The 18,320-nt window shown below is 40.7% G+C and overlaps 2 protein-coding genes across 4 annotated transcripts in view; one reads left to right on the top strand and one right to left on the bottom strand.

Moving 5' to 3' along the window:
* The window catches only part of LOC145415929 (glutathione S-transferase Mu 4-like), a 32,815-nt gene extending 23,808 nt beyond the window's left edge, over positions 1-9,007 (top strand). For all 3 annotated transcript variants that reach the window (XM_080285035.1, XM_080285036.1, XM_080285037.1), the window contains exons 4-6: positions 3,694-3,873; positions 5,642-5,737; positions 8,423-9,007. In XM_080285035.1, coding sequence (XP_080141161.1) covers positions 3,694-3,873; positions 5,642-5,737; positions 8,423-8,623 — 477 coding nt within the window. In that variant the 3' untranslated portion in view covers positions 8,624-9,007. The remainder of the gene's footprint in view (positions 1-3,693; positions 3,874-5,641; positions 5,738-8,422) is intronic.
* Positions 9,008-11,802: 2,795 nt separating this feature from the next.
* LOC145416051 (blastula protease 10-like) overlaps positions 11,803-18,320 on the bottom strand; it is a 29,762-nt gene continuing 23,244 nt past the window's right edge. Inside the window, exons 7-9 of the mRNA XM_080285150.1 lie at positions 16,937-17,020; positions 15,981-16,140; positions 11,803-12,067 (exon numbers count right to left, since the gene is read on the bottom strand). Coding sequence (XP_080141276.1) covers positions 11,803-12,067; positions 15,981-16,140; positions 16,937-17,020 — 509 coding nt within the window. The remainder of the gene's footprint in view (positions 12,068-15,980; positions 16,141-16,936; positions 17,021-18,320) is intronic.

Below are 18,320 nucleotides of genomic sequence, written 5' to 3' on the forward strand. Positions count from 1 at the left end.
CACGGCGGAGTGCCTTAGCTCTTTTATCTCTGAGCTGAGAGGAGGCAAAGGCCTAGCAATTTTCATAGAGCTAGAAAAAGCCTTTGAGCTGGCATGCCCTGAGGCTATCCTCGCCACCCTTACAAACAAGGGTGTTAAGGGTCATCTCATGCGCTGGCTGGAGGACTTTTTCTCAGGTCGAAAAGCAAAAGTGCGCTTTCAAGGACACCTGTCGGAAGCGCACCAGCATATCAATGGAACTCCCCAGGGTAGCATCATCAGCCCGACTTTGTTCAACACCCTTGTAGAATGCCTCCTACACCTTAACCTGGGGCAGGGGACCCGTCTCCTATGTTACGCTGATGATCTTACCCTGGTAGTTTATGGGGGACACTATGCACAAAGAGCGCAAAAAGCACTTGACACCCTACACAATAAGTGCAGAGACCTGGGACTAAAAATCAACCCACGGAAAACCAAGGCTCTCCCTATTAGAATCCCTACACCACCAAGCCAGCTTCTCCTAGGTACATTCCCCATTGACTATGTTAACACTCACAAATACCTGGGAGTTTATTTTGACAAAAGCCTAACCTTTAATAAAGAAATTCAACACCTCAGGGATATCACTAAACTCAGACTCAATGCTCTCTGGTCCATAGCAAGAAAGGGGGAAGGAGCATCTTATAAAGTACTGCGTCTATTCTATATACAAGCCATACGCTCAATAGTGGACTACGCAGCCCCAGCACTACCTTCCATCTCTCCAAACCTAGTAAATAAATTAGAAGTCATTCAAAATGAGGCTCTTAGGACAATGACGGGTTCCCCCATGTGGACCCGCCTCTGTAACTTATGAATGGAATGTAACATGGAGTCCTTACACCTAAGAATTCAGGCAAGGGTAGCTAACTTAACAGTCAAATTAGCTCACAAAGGTTCTACCCTCCCCATTCTTACAAGACTGATGGCAGCAGCTAACCTGCACCCCGACCTACTCACAAACAGTTGGAGTCATTGCGCTGCCAAAGCCATCCATAAATACAACATTACTCCCCTCCTAAACCTCCCCCCAGACAGGCCTAGCGAGGCATATCACCCTCTCCCACCCTGGAGCCCCCCCCTATTTAGACTCATTATCGCCAGTTCTCCACCCAAAGCCTCAACTCCCACTCAACAATTAAGACAAGAGAGCCTTAGGCGAATCGCCTCCCTTACAACCCCAACCTCTGTCACCTACTACACAGATGGCTCAGTTAATGAGGGAAAAGCAGGAGCGGCAGTTATAAACCGCGAACACCCGTACGGTTTAAGAATCACAGACGGAGCCTCAACCCTTCAATCAGAACTTGTAGCAATTCTAACAGCAATGGATGATGCCCTCGAAATCAATCCCAACTCTAACATCATCATCCACACTGACTCGGTTAGCGCCATACAAACATTAAAAAAACAGATGCACACAGACAACATCCACTTAATCACTGATATACTAGCTACAGCCCAAGAAATCCGCAATGCTGGAGGCACAATAACAATACATTGGGTACCGAGTCATGTTGGTATTGCGGGCAACGAACAGGCAGACCAACTCGCTAAAATCGCTACAGAATATCCCTTCGTACAAGTTGACATACCCATGAGCTTCAGCCAAACTAAAATCTCCATCAAGACCCAGGCAGCCGCCCTCAATAAAAGGGAACATGAAGAACAAGTTTCAGCGGGATCCCCCTCTGCCGTCTGGTATGCCAACACCACCAACTATAAGCCCCTTCCCGCTGCTCATGATATAAACAGTAAAACCCTTAAACAACTGAGGCGACTCAGACTGGGCTACAAAAACTTTGCACAAATACAAGGAGACGACACCCCAATTGAATGCGATCACTGCAGTACTAACACCTCCTTCCCGCTCCTCCACTACATCCTCAGCTGTCCTGCCACTAACAAGCTTCATAGATCCACCATCCCCCACAACCCAGATATGCCACGTGTAAATATAACTCCCCAACTATAGTCGGACTCGAGCCCGTTTGCGGCTGTGGTGTGGCCCGCACCTGTGTACAATGGTGCCACGTTTCCCCAACTTGCGATGTGAAACGGAAGCTATTTATGTACAAGGCATCACAAATTCGATAAATTCAGATGAATAAAACTTACACTTGTGTATTTTGATGGATGAATCAACAGTAATCTTATTATGCATAAAATATTTATACAGTAACACAGAAACATGGCATACATATTGTACAGTGTTGCTAAAAGATATTGTAGTCACTTTTAATGGTTTTTAGCATAGTTTTAGGGTGGGTAATAATATCACAGTTATGGATATAAGATAATGAGCCTGAAAAAAGAAGAAATATGCCAATATCCAAAGTAAAAGAAATAATTCATGTAATTCTTGTGAGTGGCAACACTTACACACCCCGTCTGGCCTAAAATAAAGTACGTACCCCTCCGTATACCCAACCATAGCTTGTACAGGTGTTGCTTGGGAAAAATGCTCACATTTACTGGCTTTTACCATAATTTTAAGGGCGAGGAATAATCACATTTATAATCATAAGCTAATATGTAGGACAAAATAGTAGGCATATGCCAATACCGAAGTAAAAAAAAAAAAAAACATTATTCACTCGCGAGCGGCAATACTTCCACACCCAGTTGGTGGCCTTGACAGATAGCTTCCCTACAGAGAGAGAGAGAGAGAGAGAGAGGCAGGAGAGGGGCATGCATTGAATGCATTGTCGGCATCACTAAATATAACAAAACCAAATTAACAAATGAAAGCACAATTATAAATAACTTATAAAAGAATCAAAAGTACTCAGGGTGGCTCACATTTCCCGCCAGGAGAGAGAGAGAGAGAGAGATAACGGTATAGAAAACGTGGCAACACTGTACACAGGTGCGGGCCACACCACAGCCGCAAACGTGCGCGAGTCCTACTATGGAAGCAAATCTCAGACTGACAGTCTCTACTGTCCTTTCCACCACGCCCCACTCCACCCTGATAGATACAGTTCATCGCTTCCCTCCCCCTCCCTAACGTCACTCACACCGTTAATCCTCTCCCCCCCCCCTTCCTCCTCCCCTACTGTCACCTGCGCGTTTGTGCCTGCATGTGGGGAGGTTTTCGCACATCGTCGTGTGCAGGCGCAGGACATGCCGGTGACCTATATTCACTAAAAAAAAAAAAAAAAAAAAAAAAAAAAGCACAGAATCACTCCGTGATAACTGCCCCCTCATTAAGTCAATCAAGCCCACCTACATCTTCAGACACAAGCTCCGACTGGGCTATTACAAGGCCCGGCCCTCTCTATAGGAGAGGAAAACGCAATGAACGAATCAGCATTCGAAGGCGTCGTGACATCATGAGGGGCTCCGATCAAATTCAAGCCGAAAGTAGACTGGCTTGTTATATGTAGATTTTGGGTGAAAGAAGCCAAAAGCTGAATAAAAACCTCTGGCTGTAGCGATAAATTAGTTAACCTTCTTCACTAAAGTGACATTTTTTTATATATTACTCTTATCTCCAGACGAGTTTACTCACCTTAGATGAGCTTCACTGAAATAGCCGTTAATTAAATTTATCCTTCACTGACCTCTTCACTGGAAAAGATTTGCAAATGCTGAATATTGATGTAGGGAATTAGGATAAGAGGTTCATGACTTGTGCATGCTGTAACTCTGGCCCTTTTTCTCCTTCAGCTGCCGTACTACATCGACGGGCCGGTGAAGGTGACACACTGCAACGCCATCTTGCGTCACTTGGCTCGCAAGCATGGCATGGACGGGAGCACTGAAGAGGAGAAGCTACAACTGGATGTGGTGGAGAACCAAATCCGGGATTTACGTAGGGGCTTCACCGACCTCATCTACAACACCTATGTTAGTATCCCTCCCTGTTTGTAGTTGGATCGAAAATAGGGACATGGGGTGTTGATTCCATGGTTGTGGGCTGCAGTCTGGTAGGGACTGTGTGACTTGATCCATTTTTCTGCCACCATATGAGTGATCACAGTTTCGCCATGAATGTAACCTATCGTAACCAGTCTGTTGAATTGTTGCTACCTATATAATTATATATCCTGTATTGATCAGTGAGCATCAGCCGACTCGCGCAGTGGCCATTGGTGGGAAGACGGCTATTTTGTACCCTCACAACATAAAAACAGACCACGATGTACAAACGGAGTAAGACTCTTATATTACAAAATTAATTTCATCTTAATTTGACAAGCGGTAATAACGTTGATGGGAATTTTTTGCCTATATATTGTTATATGCTGATGTATACACTTTAAACTGAAAATGAAACTACGATTTTTGTTCATCAGGTACATATGGAAAGCCAAGAGGATTGGAGGACTACCGATATTACTCCATACTGTTGCACCAACTAACATTAAATGATCATGCATGTGGAAATTAAGAACCCATATATTGCTCTCAACTATGATTATAGCATATAAAACAATAAAGAAATTGATATTCACTACAAGTAGTAAAACCTGTTGCTGGGAAGGCTCGACATGTTCCCTTGTATGAAGAATGTGAAATAGCATAACCCAGAAACATAGGATCCCAGTAAACGGGCAGATTAGTGACAGAGATTAATTTTTGAGCAATTTCACCATGATAAATAATGTAGATAGTAGTGTGCTTAATTTTCCTTTACGGTATAAGCTACAGTATTTACATACGTCTTTGCTCCACCTATCTGACTGTTAACCAACAAGAAGTGAGAGGAGAGAAACCGATCATTATCAGTTTTCATGCAGCTGCTTGTGACATGATCGGTTAAGAAATTTCTTGATCAGTCTTGCAACGGTGGGAATAGTTGAAAAAATTCAAATGGTGTAATAATACGTGATTTGGCTTCGGAAAAATGGGACTTTCCTACCACCAACAAACACAGTAATACTGTAATGGTGTGAAGTGTACGAACTGCTAAACCTCCATTACACACGCCGACGCTGTCTCGGGTTTATATGTAGCACTGTGCACTTATAATACAAAAATAAAGTATCGCGCAGGAAAGGATGGATGATATCTTTAATGATAAATACAGCTCGAAAAGTTCAGGAAAAATTTATTAGCCTCAGAATGAATGTGCATATAACAACGATACTTGCTAGGCATAAGGGAGATGTCATGTGGTTGCGAAGTAGTGATTCACAATGAAAGGAGGGCAACTCACGTGGGATAGGAACAACAGGCATCTTGCAGTTTCCATCATCATAATGCTTTGTGTAAAATATGAACCCATATTTTTTTTTTAATCTATTCTCTCTCTCTCTCTCTTTCTCTTTCTGAGAGAGAGAGAGAGAAATCTATCTCGTGAAGTTTCCTACCTTCCTTCATATGAACCAGACTTGCATCCACATCCTCCAGTTATAAAGCCTTTACCAAACGTCGCTTAGCCACTACCACCGCACCAGAAGTTCAGCAACAATCCCCTGACAACTTTATGTCTTGTCTTCCATGTTTGGCATTTCTTCTCAGACGTTAGAGAGCATCCTTCCTCCTAACATTGTTGTAACAGAAATGTGATTAAGTAACACCTTCTATTGCCACAGTCAGCAGAGAAATGCCGCCGTACTTTTGAACAGTACCTAACGTAACCCAACCTTGCTAATCGTTACCCAACCAACAGGACACCGAAAGGGAGACGTATCTGGAGAATGTGCCTGCCATCCTCAAGCTCTTCTCGGATTTTCTAGGGGACAAGACCTGGCTCTTGGGAGATAAGGTGAGAACAGAGATCCTTGCTGTAAATAAGTTTCCTCTAGCATCATTTCCCTAGAACTGAAGTAGGAATCTGGACTATAAACTCGATGTAATGTGTCATGGACTGTTAAGAGGGGTGAGATTAAGGAGATAATAATAATAATAACAGTGGCTTATATGGGGGGGGCCACGGCCATGGCCCCCCCTCTTTTGTCCCAGTAGGCCTACATATCTGCAGATCTAAATACATATACAAGTAATCAATGAATTCAGCCGTAATAATAAGCTGCTTGATTTCAAATGATCAACTTTCACACGACTTTAGTAATCTCTCTCTCTCTCTCTCTCTCTCTCTCAACTTCATTCATGCGAGTTATAGTTTAATTTGCTCAATGTTTCATATACAGTACTCTCTCTAAGTCATTAATGCGAGTTTTAGTTTAATTTTTTAAATGTTTCATATAAAAATGAACATTGCAGCTTCCAGGAATGTAGGAATCAACAATTGCATATGATCTACCATTTTTTTTTTTATACATACCGGGTACTGTAGAATTCCCTATTTAAATATTTTTCAAACAGCTCATTTTTGTTTCAGCCAAGATACTTAAACTTCTTTAAATTGTTTTGCCACTGAATATCAGATAAGTGCAATGTATCCCTCCTGAGGCCTCAAAATGCCCCTAATAGTGCTTGATTTCCAAAAAATTTCCTGGGGCGGCTTACACCGCCCCCCCAGACCCCCCAACTGTAGAGGCTCGCTTCGCTCGCCTCCCCCCCCTTAACATAATTCTGGATTCGCCCCTGTGGTCCCCCCCTTTCCACGGACCTATATACGCCACTGAATAATAATAATAATAATAATAATAACAATAAAAGTCAGCCTTATGACCCTCCTGTAGCCTAGTCGATATGCATCAACATAAGCCTTGATCTTTAATAATCGTCTTTTAAAACTTCTAATTCCAATAACGCATTATAATTTCCTTTCTAACCTTTTGATTCAGAGACTTACATAAAGTGACCCTACCGTAACTGGAATACACACACACACACACACACACACACACACACACACACAACGACATCATTCCGAGTTTCTCCACGTTTAACTAATGTTGCTGAGTAGATGCCCATTTCTGACCATGTTTCCAGTGTTGGTTCTTATATATTAACCACCTGAGGGAATAGAAAACTACGTAGATATACTGTATATGCTAAGTTTTCAGAAATGTAGATACGAGTATAAGCTGATAAGCATGAGATGCTGAAATGCTCCTTTGTGAGCTTGGCGGACTAACACCCTTTCCTTACTTTTGTATATTACACCGAAGGGTTTATATTGCCTAAATCTTTGTATCAACGTGAAGTGCATAAATAACGTGTCATGTGCAGGGAAAGACAGGGAAGGAGTGGAGCCTTTTAAGTTGAGACTGTCGCCCTTAGCTCCTTCACTTCAATCTCTCTCTCTCTCTCTCTCTCTCTCTCTCTCTCTCTCTCTCTCTCTCTCTCTCTCTCTCTCTCTCTCTCTCGTGCCATGTGCAGGGAATGACAGTGAAGAAATAGAGCCTCTTAGGTTGAGACTGTAGCCCTTAACCCCTCACTTTAGTGACTCTCTCTCTCTCTCTCTCTCTCTCTCTCTCTCTCTCTCAATTTGTGCCAACTCAAGATGATGTTATTCAGCATCAGGAGAGACTTGGGGGACAAGAGGAATTAGTTGCATCTTGATTAGCCGCTTAACTACTTATGTGTTTTCTTAATCCTAATGAATTGTCCAGAAGGTGCAAGAATATAATTAAAATTATGTCCTTGGGGTTAACTCTTTCAGTGCCGTAACAGACGATTTTATTCAGCTTAGGAGTGTTCGACAAGCCTCTCCTAAACGAAGATAATCGTCTGATGCAGCAAGGCTAAAGCGAGAAAATTAGTCAGGAGTGAAAGTATATATTTGTAATGGTCGGAAAACTCAAATATTCTATTCAAGCTATTGCTAGATAATATTATTCGACTGAAATTGAGCAACAAGAGCCTCAGAGAGATATTGCTTTAACCCTTTCATGATCGGAAAGAGTCTAGTTTTCCATTCCGGACATCGGCTGGTGACATAGTCGGTTGAAACTGAGTCACAGCTGCCTAGTTAATTTTTTTTTTTTTTTTAACAGAACAGAGGAAGGAAAAACAAATGAATAAAAATATAATCCATACACCGGATTACTGGTGTCCTCTGTTCATAAAATATCTGTAACAGTTAGACTTGAACAGCTGTAGGTTGAAGTTTGGAGGGAAACAACTCTGGGGAAGCAAGTTCCAAAGAGATGCAGTTCGGGGAATGAAAGAATTCTGATAGGCAGAAGTTCTGCAATATGGCTGAGTGACATTCCAGTCATGAGCGCTACCAGATGCCCGTGTAGCACGAGGGAAGGCATGGAGAGGTGGCACCATGAACGCAACTTCGTCTGAGCATTTACCATAAAAATATCTGTAAAATAATGCAAGGGAGACAACATTCCTTCTTACTTGTAGGGAAGGTAGTTTATTTGTAATGGCAGGGTTGATAATAAGTTTAACAGCTTTGTTCTGAATTTTGTCTTGTTTTAATGCAACCTCTCCACAACCATTCCACAAGGCTGAGCAATACTCAAGCTGAGAGTGCACATAACTCTTATAAATTATAGCTAACTGCTATCTGATAAGACTTTCCTCACAGATCACCTACGTGGACTTTCTGATGTACGAGATCCTAGACGTGCATCTCATAGTCGAGGTCACCATCCTCAAAGACACCAAGAACCTTCAGGACTATCACAAGCGTTTCCAGGACCTGCCTCGCATCAAAGCGTACATGGCTTCTGACAGGTTTATCAAGGCTCCCATCTCTTGGCCTAGTGCCAAGTTTTACAGTAAATAAGTACTTGAAGACTCTGTTCCATCCTCTCTTCTTGCGGTTGTATTTCAATGGTTTAGGAGATTTTGAACCACATGTTACTTAGCCATCTTTGTTGGTGGTGGAGTATTGCTAAGCTTTGGTATAAGCAGTAAGATGGAGATTCCAGTCGTGTATAAGCTACTGCTCAGAGGGATGTGTTCTCCAGGGCTTATGAGGTTTTTTAGTGTCCATTCCTTTAGGATTTCTGTTCCTTACTACACATTAGAATACTCATACTCTGGCAAATTATGTATATCCACGAATATCTCAAACACGTGACAAGTAATATTATTTGAAATTTTTGTCGCAGCGAGTGCTTCCAGGTGTATCGCACATATAAAAGGCTTAATTATCCATTTAATTATTTGTGAGGCTTGTTGCCATTAAACATATGTAGTTAACCGTCCTTTATTTCTTCCCTCTCACTTATAATTACCATATTCATCATTTGACTGGATATTTCTGTATATTTACAATCAGCTTCGTTGGGAATCAAGGCAAAGACTCCCGCCAAATATGCTACTTGTGCATTCTAGGACGACAAAGGATGTCGAAGGTCTGGTGCGTTATTTTTTTCGTCATCCATTTAATCATGTTTCTTTTTTTATTCTTTACTGAATCTGGCAGCATGTTCTCAGAGAGCTAAATGTAATTGCTGTTCAAATAATCTTGATTGTGGGTTAAAGTATCGGCTGCATATTATTTCTTATGAACATTTAAACTGAATTAATTGAAAATTTGACAGTTTATTACACACAGATTGTTCTGTATAAGGAAAGAAATCAATTGCCGTTCAAATAATTATGATGAAGTAAGGTAAATATCGTATAACTTTACAGGCTGATGCATCAAACTTAATTTTTGCAGTTCAGTGACACAAAAATTTACAAATTTTTACAATGCTTCCGATAAGCATTTTTTTCTCAAAATACTCTTACTTAAATAATCTGTTTAATGATTGATTGTTTTAACACATAATTTTTAATGATTGATTGTTTTAACACATAATTCATGATTTCGAAAACATTTTATTGACAGTTCGAATATATGAATTATTTGCATGCTTAACCCGTAACCTAAGCATGGACAAAAAAAAAATCAGTACTATTCGGGAATATAATCACTATAATTATAACCATTGTATATATTCTAACCACACGCTAACTCAGGTAAAACGAAAGAAGTTGATGAGGGACTTGCTGTATTTGTGTTGTAATTTTACATTCATACAATGCAAATATACTCAAACTTTCAATCAAATCCGTCATTTAAGAAAAATCACGTAGGTGTTTCCTAAGCATCTATTATATCTCTCTATCTATCTATCTATCTATCTGTCTACCTATCCATATCTATCTCTATCTACTCTATCTTTATATATATATATATATATATATATATATATATATATGATGTATTGATGAAGGATTATTTCGTGATATTTTTTTAAATATGCCGTGCTAATAAAATACGTAACAGAGCAGACACTGCATTGCAGAGGTAGGCATTTCAGTGAGATTTTGATTAAGTGTTTCAGTGGGCCAAGACATGGCAAAGGGACTTCAATAGTAATAAGTGTAAGGTGCCACTGGCAGCAAAAACGTGAGGGCCACTTATAGCATGAAAAATGTTCAACATGAAAGTGTAAGCCATGAAAGAGAATTAGACACTATGATAAGAAGTGATTTGTAAACCAAGCTAACAAAGTATAGCGGCAGTTACAACGACCAATAAATTTACTAGGGTTTTAGGGAGAACATTCGAACATAAATTGGAGAATATCGCCCTCACCTTGTATAATTCCTTAGTACTCCCACACTTAGAGCAGTGCGTCCAATTCTGGTCACTTTATTATCACAAGAAAGATACGGAGAAACGAAAATATACAGCGAATGGTGACAAATATAACACCAGGATTGAAAAATAATCCCTATGAGGAACAATTAGAAGAGCTGAAACTGTTTTCCTTACCTAAATGCAGACTACGAGGGGATTTTATTCAAGAATACAAAATCTTCAAGGGACATGATAATGCGGCTGTCAAAAGTCCTTCACAGTAAATCAGTCCAACTGTACCTGAGGCAATGGACGTACAATCATTAGTAAGCGTTTCTACTCACACAAAGCTAAACACTTCTGCAGTAGAGTTGAAAATATATGGAACAAGCTGCCTCCTTATGTGGTTAATTGTGATTCAGTACTTAACTCTAAAAAATGCCCGGATATATATATATATACAGGTATATATATATATATATATATATATATATATATATATATATATATATATATATATAGGTATATATATATATAGATAGATAGATAGATAGATAGATAGATAGTGGTTTTCTAATCCTCAGCTATGCAGTTGTACTTCAGAATAATACATTTATGAATTAAGATGTTGTATAGTTCAGAACTTGGAAAGCATACCAGTAACTATGGAACATGTTCCTTAAGTGACTAGCTGTGATTCCCTTGCACGTTAAACAGTATAGAATATAATTTCCTTTCTATCCTGCATGGTGTTCCTTCTCACTATTTCCTTCCGGCTTCCGCCGGAGCGTTTGGTAGGTGGGGAGAACTTTCATGCTTTCCTATCCTTGTATTTAGCAGACATAATATTTGAGTTACGTGTTATAACACATCCCGTAACAAACAGCCTCAAAAGGACCAATAGGTCTGTTGCAGTTTACGTTCCTCTGTACTCCTATTCCACACATGGACTAATAAGGCCTCTGTATACTGTCATTAACTGTACACAGGTAAAGGAATTACGGGGGCAACACATCCCGATCTCTGAGGAGCAAATTTTGAAACAATGTGATTTTTTCATGGATGGTACCAAGAGAACGAAACCAGAGACACTGAGAGGTGGTGAATGTGTGTGTGTGTGTGTGTGTGTGTGTGTGTGTGTGTGTGTGTGTGTGTGTGTTAATATGAAGGGATATTTCTTGCAGAAGATCTTAGTGAATCGAGTTTGAGATGCCTTAAAAAAATAACAGACAAATCAGAAACAAGGTATACCATAGCCTTATCTCAGGACTGTCGAATTAAGGTTGCTGTGAAGATTTAATGGGACTGACTAAAAAAGGAGCAGCGATAAGAATGGGGGTGGGTAGAGGAGGGTTGCTGTGGGAGCGGATGTGGCTGAGAAAATATTACTTTGTATAGCTAGGACAGGGCAGGGCTGCTAGGTCTAAGCACGAGAGGAGCAGCGCTAGGAAGGGTGCAAGTATCAACCATGGAACTGCTTGCACCAATCCAGCACTGCCAGGGCTGGGTTCAGGAGGGTTGGAGGCGTTATAGAATTTCACTTGAGCCTGGAACCCCTTCGAACCAGAAGACTGCACATCCAGGTAAAGGTACATTTTATTTTTGCTGGCGACGAAGCTTTGGTTGATCTTAATATCCCGTCCGCAGAACCTGAAGCAGAAGGAATGATCAGATTAACGCCCATCGACTGCTTGAGATTCACTAAAGAAAGGCAATCAATATTTGCACAAATTTTCCTCTATACCTGCATTGGTTGCTTTACATCTAAATCCCCAGTTATAATGCTGGGTAAACGTGGACAAGGCAGAAATATACTTTATCCTAAGATTCTGACCGGCCTCAATATCGAACTCAGGTTCTACCAGTTGGGAGTTCGGTAGGTTAAACAGTGCATCACCGACTTCCTCCTTCAGGCAAAGTGTATGCAATAAATGTGTGTGACATATATTGTATGGTACTGTATTCTAAGTGAGGCGCATCTATAAATCATCATCATTATCACCACCATCATCATCATCATCATCATCGCTATCATCAACATCTTTATCATAGTCGTCGTCGTCGTCGTCATTATATCTGTATTATTTTTACAAACTAAGCATGGGGTGAATTAGGATCCCATTACGAAGCAGAAAGTACAAAAGTGAAAGAGCTATCAACAGCATGCCTAGTAAAAGAGCACACACTTACAACCTTATCCCACTCAAAAACCAATAGGAAAATTATAGAAAAAATATGTGCAATATGAGTAGATGGTTAGGTCTATGAGGCGAATCCATAATACTTGGGTCTCACTGATGAATGAGCGGTGTGTGCCCTGTATCACTGGGTCTGATGTTAACTTACAATTTCTAAGCTGGCAGTTGGATTGACACAACAAGGGTCGTTGCATAGAAGTGGACAATATCTAGTACGTTAGGTTCTGTCTGTACCTCTGATTTTAAGATATTCTTGATACAGCCTGGATGACTTTGTTCTAATTAGGATAGACGTGTCGTTCTGAAGGGGTGAACGAAGGCATTATCACACTCTTCTTTTCGGAAAGCTTCGTCTGAGCAGAATAATATCGTTTGGAAATAGCAAGAATGTACTCAAGACATCACCATGACATTCACTAAGAAGAAAAAGTTAAAATCTAAGCATTTGTCACAAAGGCGACGTCTTTTTGCAAGTATTACAGCATGCCAGACGTGAGCTTATGTTCTTTATTTGGACAGAATCTTGATAAGAATCTGTCACTGTTCCAATATAATTAATCTTACACCACCCGTTGTCACCGGGTTCACTCTGATGACCCCTCCCCATCCCGACCACAAATCCAGCCTATTCCACCCATTTCCTTTTCCCTCCAGGCCCATTTCTTTACTCCCTACACCTTCATTGTGAAAGATCATTTGAAACAGGCCTTCACTCAGACTACTACTCCTAAAGTAGCCATTTCACCATCCTGTCCAAGGCATTTTGCACACCAACATTATAACTCATTTACCCATCCTTTTGCTCACCACACCCATGACCCATGTGACGGTTCCACAGCACGACGCGGGTCCCTCGGTTGACAGAAACTCTTGGTTATCTCACGGCTCAACAAAGTCCAGTTAGAACACGGGAATGGGGCAGGGCACAGACGGGTAGTAGAGACGTCATAAAGCGAAAAGACAAACACAGAAAACGGTTCAAACTGTATTTGTTCTGGCAATATCGCGTCCCTATCTGCCTAAAGGACTACTTTCTGTGAATACAGTAACCTAGCAGTTGTTTCTGTTACTTAACCCTAGTCTATCTGGCCAAGGAGACCCGTCGACCGCAGGTAAGCTACTGCCCCTGTCGGGCCGTCCCATAGGTTTATTACACGGGTGATGTGTCTGCGTCTTAGTGTGGCAAGGCTGTGCACTGCTCCATTATGTGTGCTATTTTCTGTGTGCCTCTCCAGCATAAGGAACACGTATCGTTTGTGATTTCACCCAGCCTGGATGTAAACTGGCAACTTAGGAGGACTGGATGATATCCTGAGCTAATTCTAGCTAGGGGAACCGATCAGCTCTATTTAAATATGCCTCAGACGGGTGAATGTCGAGAGGCGGGCTTGTAGTACAGTGTGCTTATCGAGATATTGTATTACCCTGTTTGTGAAGTGGTATGTAGATGTTTCTTCATTACTGGTGTAGGAATGTCTGAAGGTAGAATATTGTTGAGAAGGGTATGGTAATGCTTGTGTGTTGATTTTTTATGTGTATAGTGTGTTGTGTGACTGTCATATAATGACAGGGGTACTGTGTTAGCACAAGTTGCCGTGTAAAATTGTTTGCCAGTTTTATCATATTATTCTCTTAAAGAGAGGACTTTCTAAATGTGAGTTAGGTGTATGAATGTGCATGGTATTTGTGCGGCCAGTGATGATGCGTAGAGTACTAAGTTACTGTCCCTACAATTGGTCTAGATACTTGTGCATCCAGAACTGGATATTTAAGTGAGCAACTGATGCAGCTGTATCTAACTGGTAAATAGAAAATAGTTTTTTTTTAATTTTATCATCCGTATGTGGATGCAGCTGCTTACATTATCACACATTTAGCGGATTCTAACTGTTCAAGGAAAAAAGTAAATGAAGACAACAGATCAGACAGAGCAGGACATCCTTTTTCGACCGTGCCTAGAAGCTGACTAGGCGAGCCATTTGCCACCACTCGTTAGCCGTGAGACATAAACACACGGGAGGGGAGGGGTTTTCATCACCGAATAATCCTACGTGTTCTTTACTGGAGTGTGGCATATTCTATTTTTGCTATCGACAAGCGACTATATTATTCTGCTTAGGGGAGAGTTTTTGAACGGATAGGGTTGAATACAGCCTTAATCTACTCCTTCAATAATCGAGCTGAATACGATCGTCTGATGATATTTTGCTTAAACTTTTCAGTGTGATGACGTACTTTTTAATTCATTCTTTCTCTATCAAAAATGGTTGTATTCACTTTCAGTTTCCTACCTGAAGGGGTGAACTACAGCCTTCAGTAACCCCCAACCTGTCTGGACTCTCATACACTGAATAACTTACCTTGCAGCATCAAGAATTAAATGAAAAGGACATTCTCGGGCTGATGGGATTATAATGGAAATGCTGTCATTATGGTGAAAAGGATGATATTAAAAAAATACAAGGACTGAGAACTTGCAAAACATTCTCTTCCGAAGGAAGTTGACGAAAAGAAACTGTAATCAAGATTTGTTTATTTAGAGATGACTAGGCAAACTTCAGTAAGAATACGGTAAGTCATAGGTGGCTGAAGATTGACTGTGGATGACAGTTTTAGAGAGAGAGAGAGAGAGAGAGAGAGAGAGAGAGCAAAACTCACATAATCAGCAAACATGTTCTCGAAAATCAAGATTCTCTCAGTTCGAGATGCCAGGATTTATTGTGATTATAATTATGACTATCGGTCACAAGCAGTGGGAAACAAAGACTGAGGAAAGGTGCGTTCCTTCTGATATGTCCTCATGTACACTCACACAAAAAAGTATCTGTGCACATTTGATGCGAAGCAATTTGAGACACCGGACTATGGCTACAGGAAACTGAACAACGATTTTTTCCCCATGCTGATGAACTTGCCCTCTCAAGGATGCTATACATGGCTTGTTTGTGACATTTTCTAGGCCGTATTGTTATTATGTGTATAGCAAAATTATTACAAATAAATCTTACCTAAAATTACTGAGCTATAATGATAATTTCGGATATCATCGTGCCTTATCTGCGCGATACTTTTTGGGGTGACTGTACCTTTTAAATTTCAGTCCAAGATCATCTTCATTTTTCACTACATTATTACTACTACTAGACAGGTTTATTTTGCTTACAATATGTTTTATGCTAGAAAGCTGAAACATAGCATTCCTTATAGTACCCTTTTCACTGCTATACGGAAAATTGCGAAGTTGAAGTAAACAATTAACTGAATATGGCAGCTTTAAATTTATTGTGGAAGTCGCCAGACTGGGGGGTTAAAACAATGTATGTTCTAGGCAGAGGGATAAAACGTATTGGCAAAGCAGTACTTACACCTGACCATCATACATGTCGTCCTTGTCCCTGATCTGCAGGAAGGCCGAGTAGCAGCGTTGGGGAGTATAGTCACTCGGCTGCCGAAGTTCGAAGCTCCAGAACACAACCTCCGCCACGTGGTTCTCGGGCGCCTCAATTGTATACACGCACCATGTCTCTGTTGGATGCTTTTTATTAGTATATTTTTGCTACTTCCAGGCGATCGTATTCAGTTTAGGTGAGTTTTCTTTTAATGCAGGGCTTAATAAAGGCTTTTTATTAACCCTTCCAATTCAAAGCTTCAGAATATATTAACCCCTCGGCTTTGTGCCTTTGGACTGTATTTAATCTTTCCAGCTCTAAGCTTCAGATTGTGAGCTGTATTCACAGTGGTATTTTAGGCTCCATAGCACCCTTTCCTTAGTGTTTAATGCTGTTCATTATATCCCAGTATCCTATTGTATGCAACTGATGTAATGTATAACTGTATATGTAGAAAGGATGAAAATAGCAAAGAGGAGATTGTTCAGATGTAACATGCAGAATAATTAGCTTGAAGCCTCCTGCATGGCTTAAAATACGTCCCTATATCTTTATCTGACTCCTGTTCCAAGCTGTGGACCAAATCAAATTCAAGAAGCTTAAAACTTTGGATTATATTTATATCAAGCGGTCACTCTCCTTGTCTTCTCGAAAAAGGGTTTAATGGACGTCGAGCAACTTAAGGTCACCTCAGATACCTTTTTTTTGTCTCTGTTCTTCCAGGGCCCTTGGGGAATACTGTATAAACCAGATAAGGTTGTGCTGCAGGGAAAGTCATAAAACGCCTGGGAGCCAAGTTTATGGCTGTCCAGGCTCTTCCTTACAAACTGTATCCTCATCCCGGCGATCCCATGGAAAGGATTTTTTTTTTTCCACTGCCATCATCATCATCATCATCATCATCACTATGATACACTGGCTAGAGAACTTACCTTTGGGAATATTTGCAGGATAGCCGGGTGAGGTGATGGTTGCTTCAGTGGTTATTACTTGGCTGCAGCTTGGTAGGAGAGGACCTGAAATAAAACATTATTTTTGTGCTTATGATGAGGAACTGCACTACACACTACTCTTTATACTTATAGCTGGTGCCCATACTTCATGACGATGTGCAACATACGTCAGATTATACTAAATATTCATTCGCTTGTAATGAAAGTGTTGGTAGAGACTACATAATGGTGGCTCCGACGTGTCCGTAATCCTTGACAAACAAAACCCGTAACTCCCAGACACAAAGATATTAGCATCTTCTCCTAATCCGTAAGCTTTCTGTACCCATAACTAACCTTAACATAGTGAGAACATGATATCATAACATTAAAAGACTGTTTGTTAAAGCCCCGATTTCTAAACGTTCTTTAAAACTGAGACAGACCTAGCTCTAAAATGGAATATCTGATCACTTTTCTTTCCGACGGTGGTTTCAGTCTTATCTGGGTATGAAACGTGAAAGATACTGGTCCGAAAACGTCGTAGATAATTGGTTGGGAATGGGTAAAATTTTACAGTTTTCCTGCGATTTAGAACAAACTTGGTGCAAGTATTAAGGGTCAGCAAAAGATGGAGTGATTGAATTTTGAGACCAATCGGTCAAAGGTAAAAGTTACAGCACAAAGTCAAAGTTTAGGCCCATTAACTCAAAAAGCAAATGGGCGATAGTAAGACGATTGGGAGCGGCCACTTTTCTTCGGGGCAGGCCGAATACGGGCTAATTTCCAGAAAGAAGGAAAGGTACAACTCGACATAAGCAAGTGAAACGTTTTCCTAGACAGGGCGTCAGCACGTAATCACAGATCTAGAGCAATATAAGAGGGACCCCATCATGATCATGGATCTTATTAATACACAGGCCAGTGAAAGCAGTAAATACTGCCTATCTTCTGAGGAAATTATATTTACAGAAATTAGGAAATCAGAGAGGGCAGAAGGTTGCTGAATATCACCGGAATCGTCCAAACTGGAGTGAGAGGAGAAAGTCAGGGCAGAGTTCGCTTTTTGGCAAAGAGGAAAAAAGTACAAAACCATTCGAGAAGAAATGAGGGGGAAAGAGGAAGAAATAAAGTTGTTTGGGAGGTGCCAGAAGAACTGAAAGAATTTGAGTTGGAGTGTTCAAAACATTTCGAATGAATGAAATTTCTTTTACTAAGACGATAGCTCGATTCCAGGCAGAAACATAAGAACATGTGATTCTGGGGGTCAGTTGCATTGGTACCCTTCAGATCCAATACCTTGTTATGGACAGCATTACATCAAGTCCTATTGGACCAGGGCTTTTTTCCCCCTAGATTCGAGGGTAGGGAAAGGAATGCATAC

Source organism: Coenobita brevimanus, chromosome 104 (genome assembly GCF_032717465.1).
Source record: "Coenobita brevimanus isolate Jiangsu-jjx chromosome 104, ASM3271746v2, whole genome shotgun sequence".
NCBI classification, from domain to species: domain Eukaryota; kingdom Metazoa; phylum Arthropoda; class Malacostraca; order Decapoda; family Coenobitidae; genus Coenobita; species Coenobita brevimanus.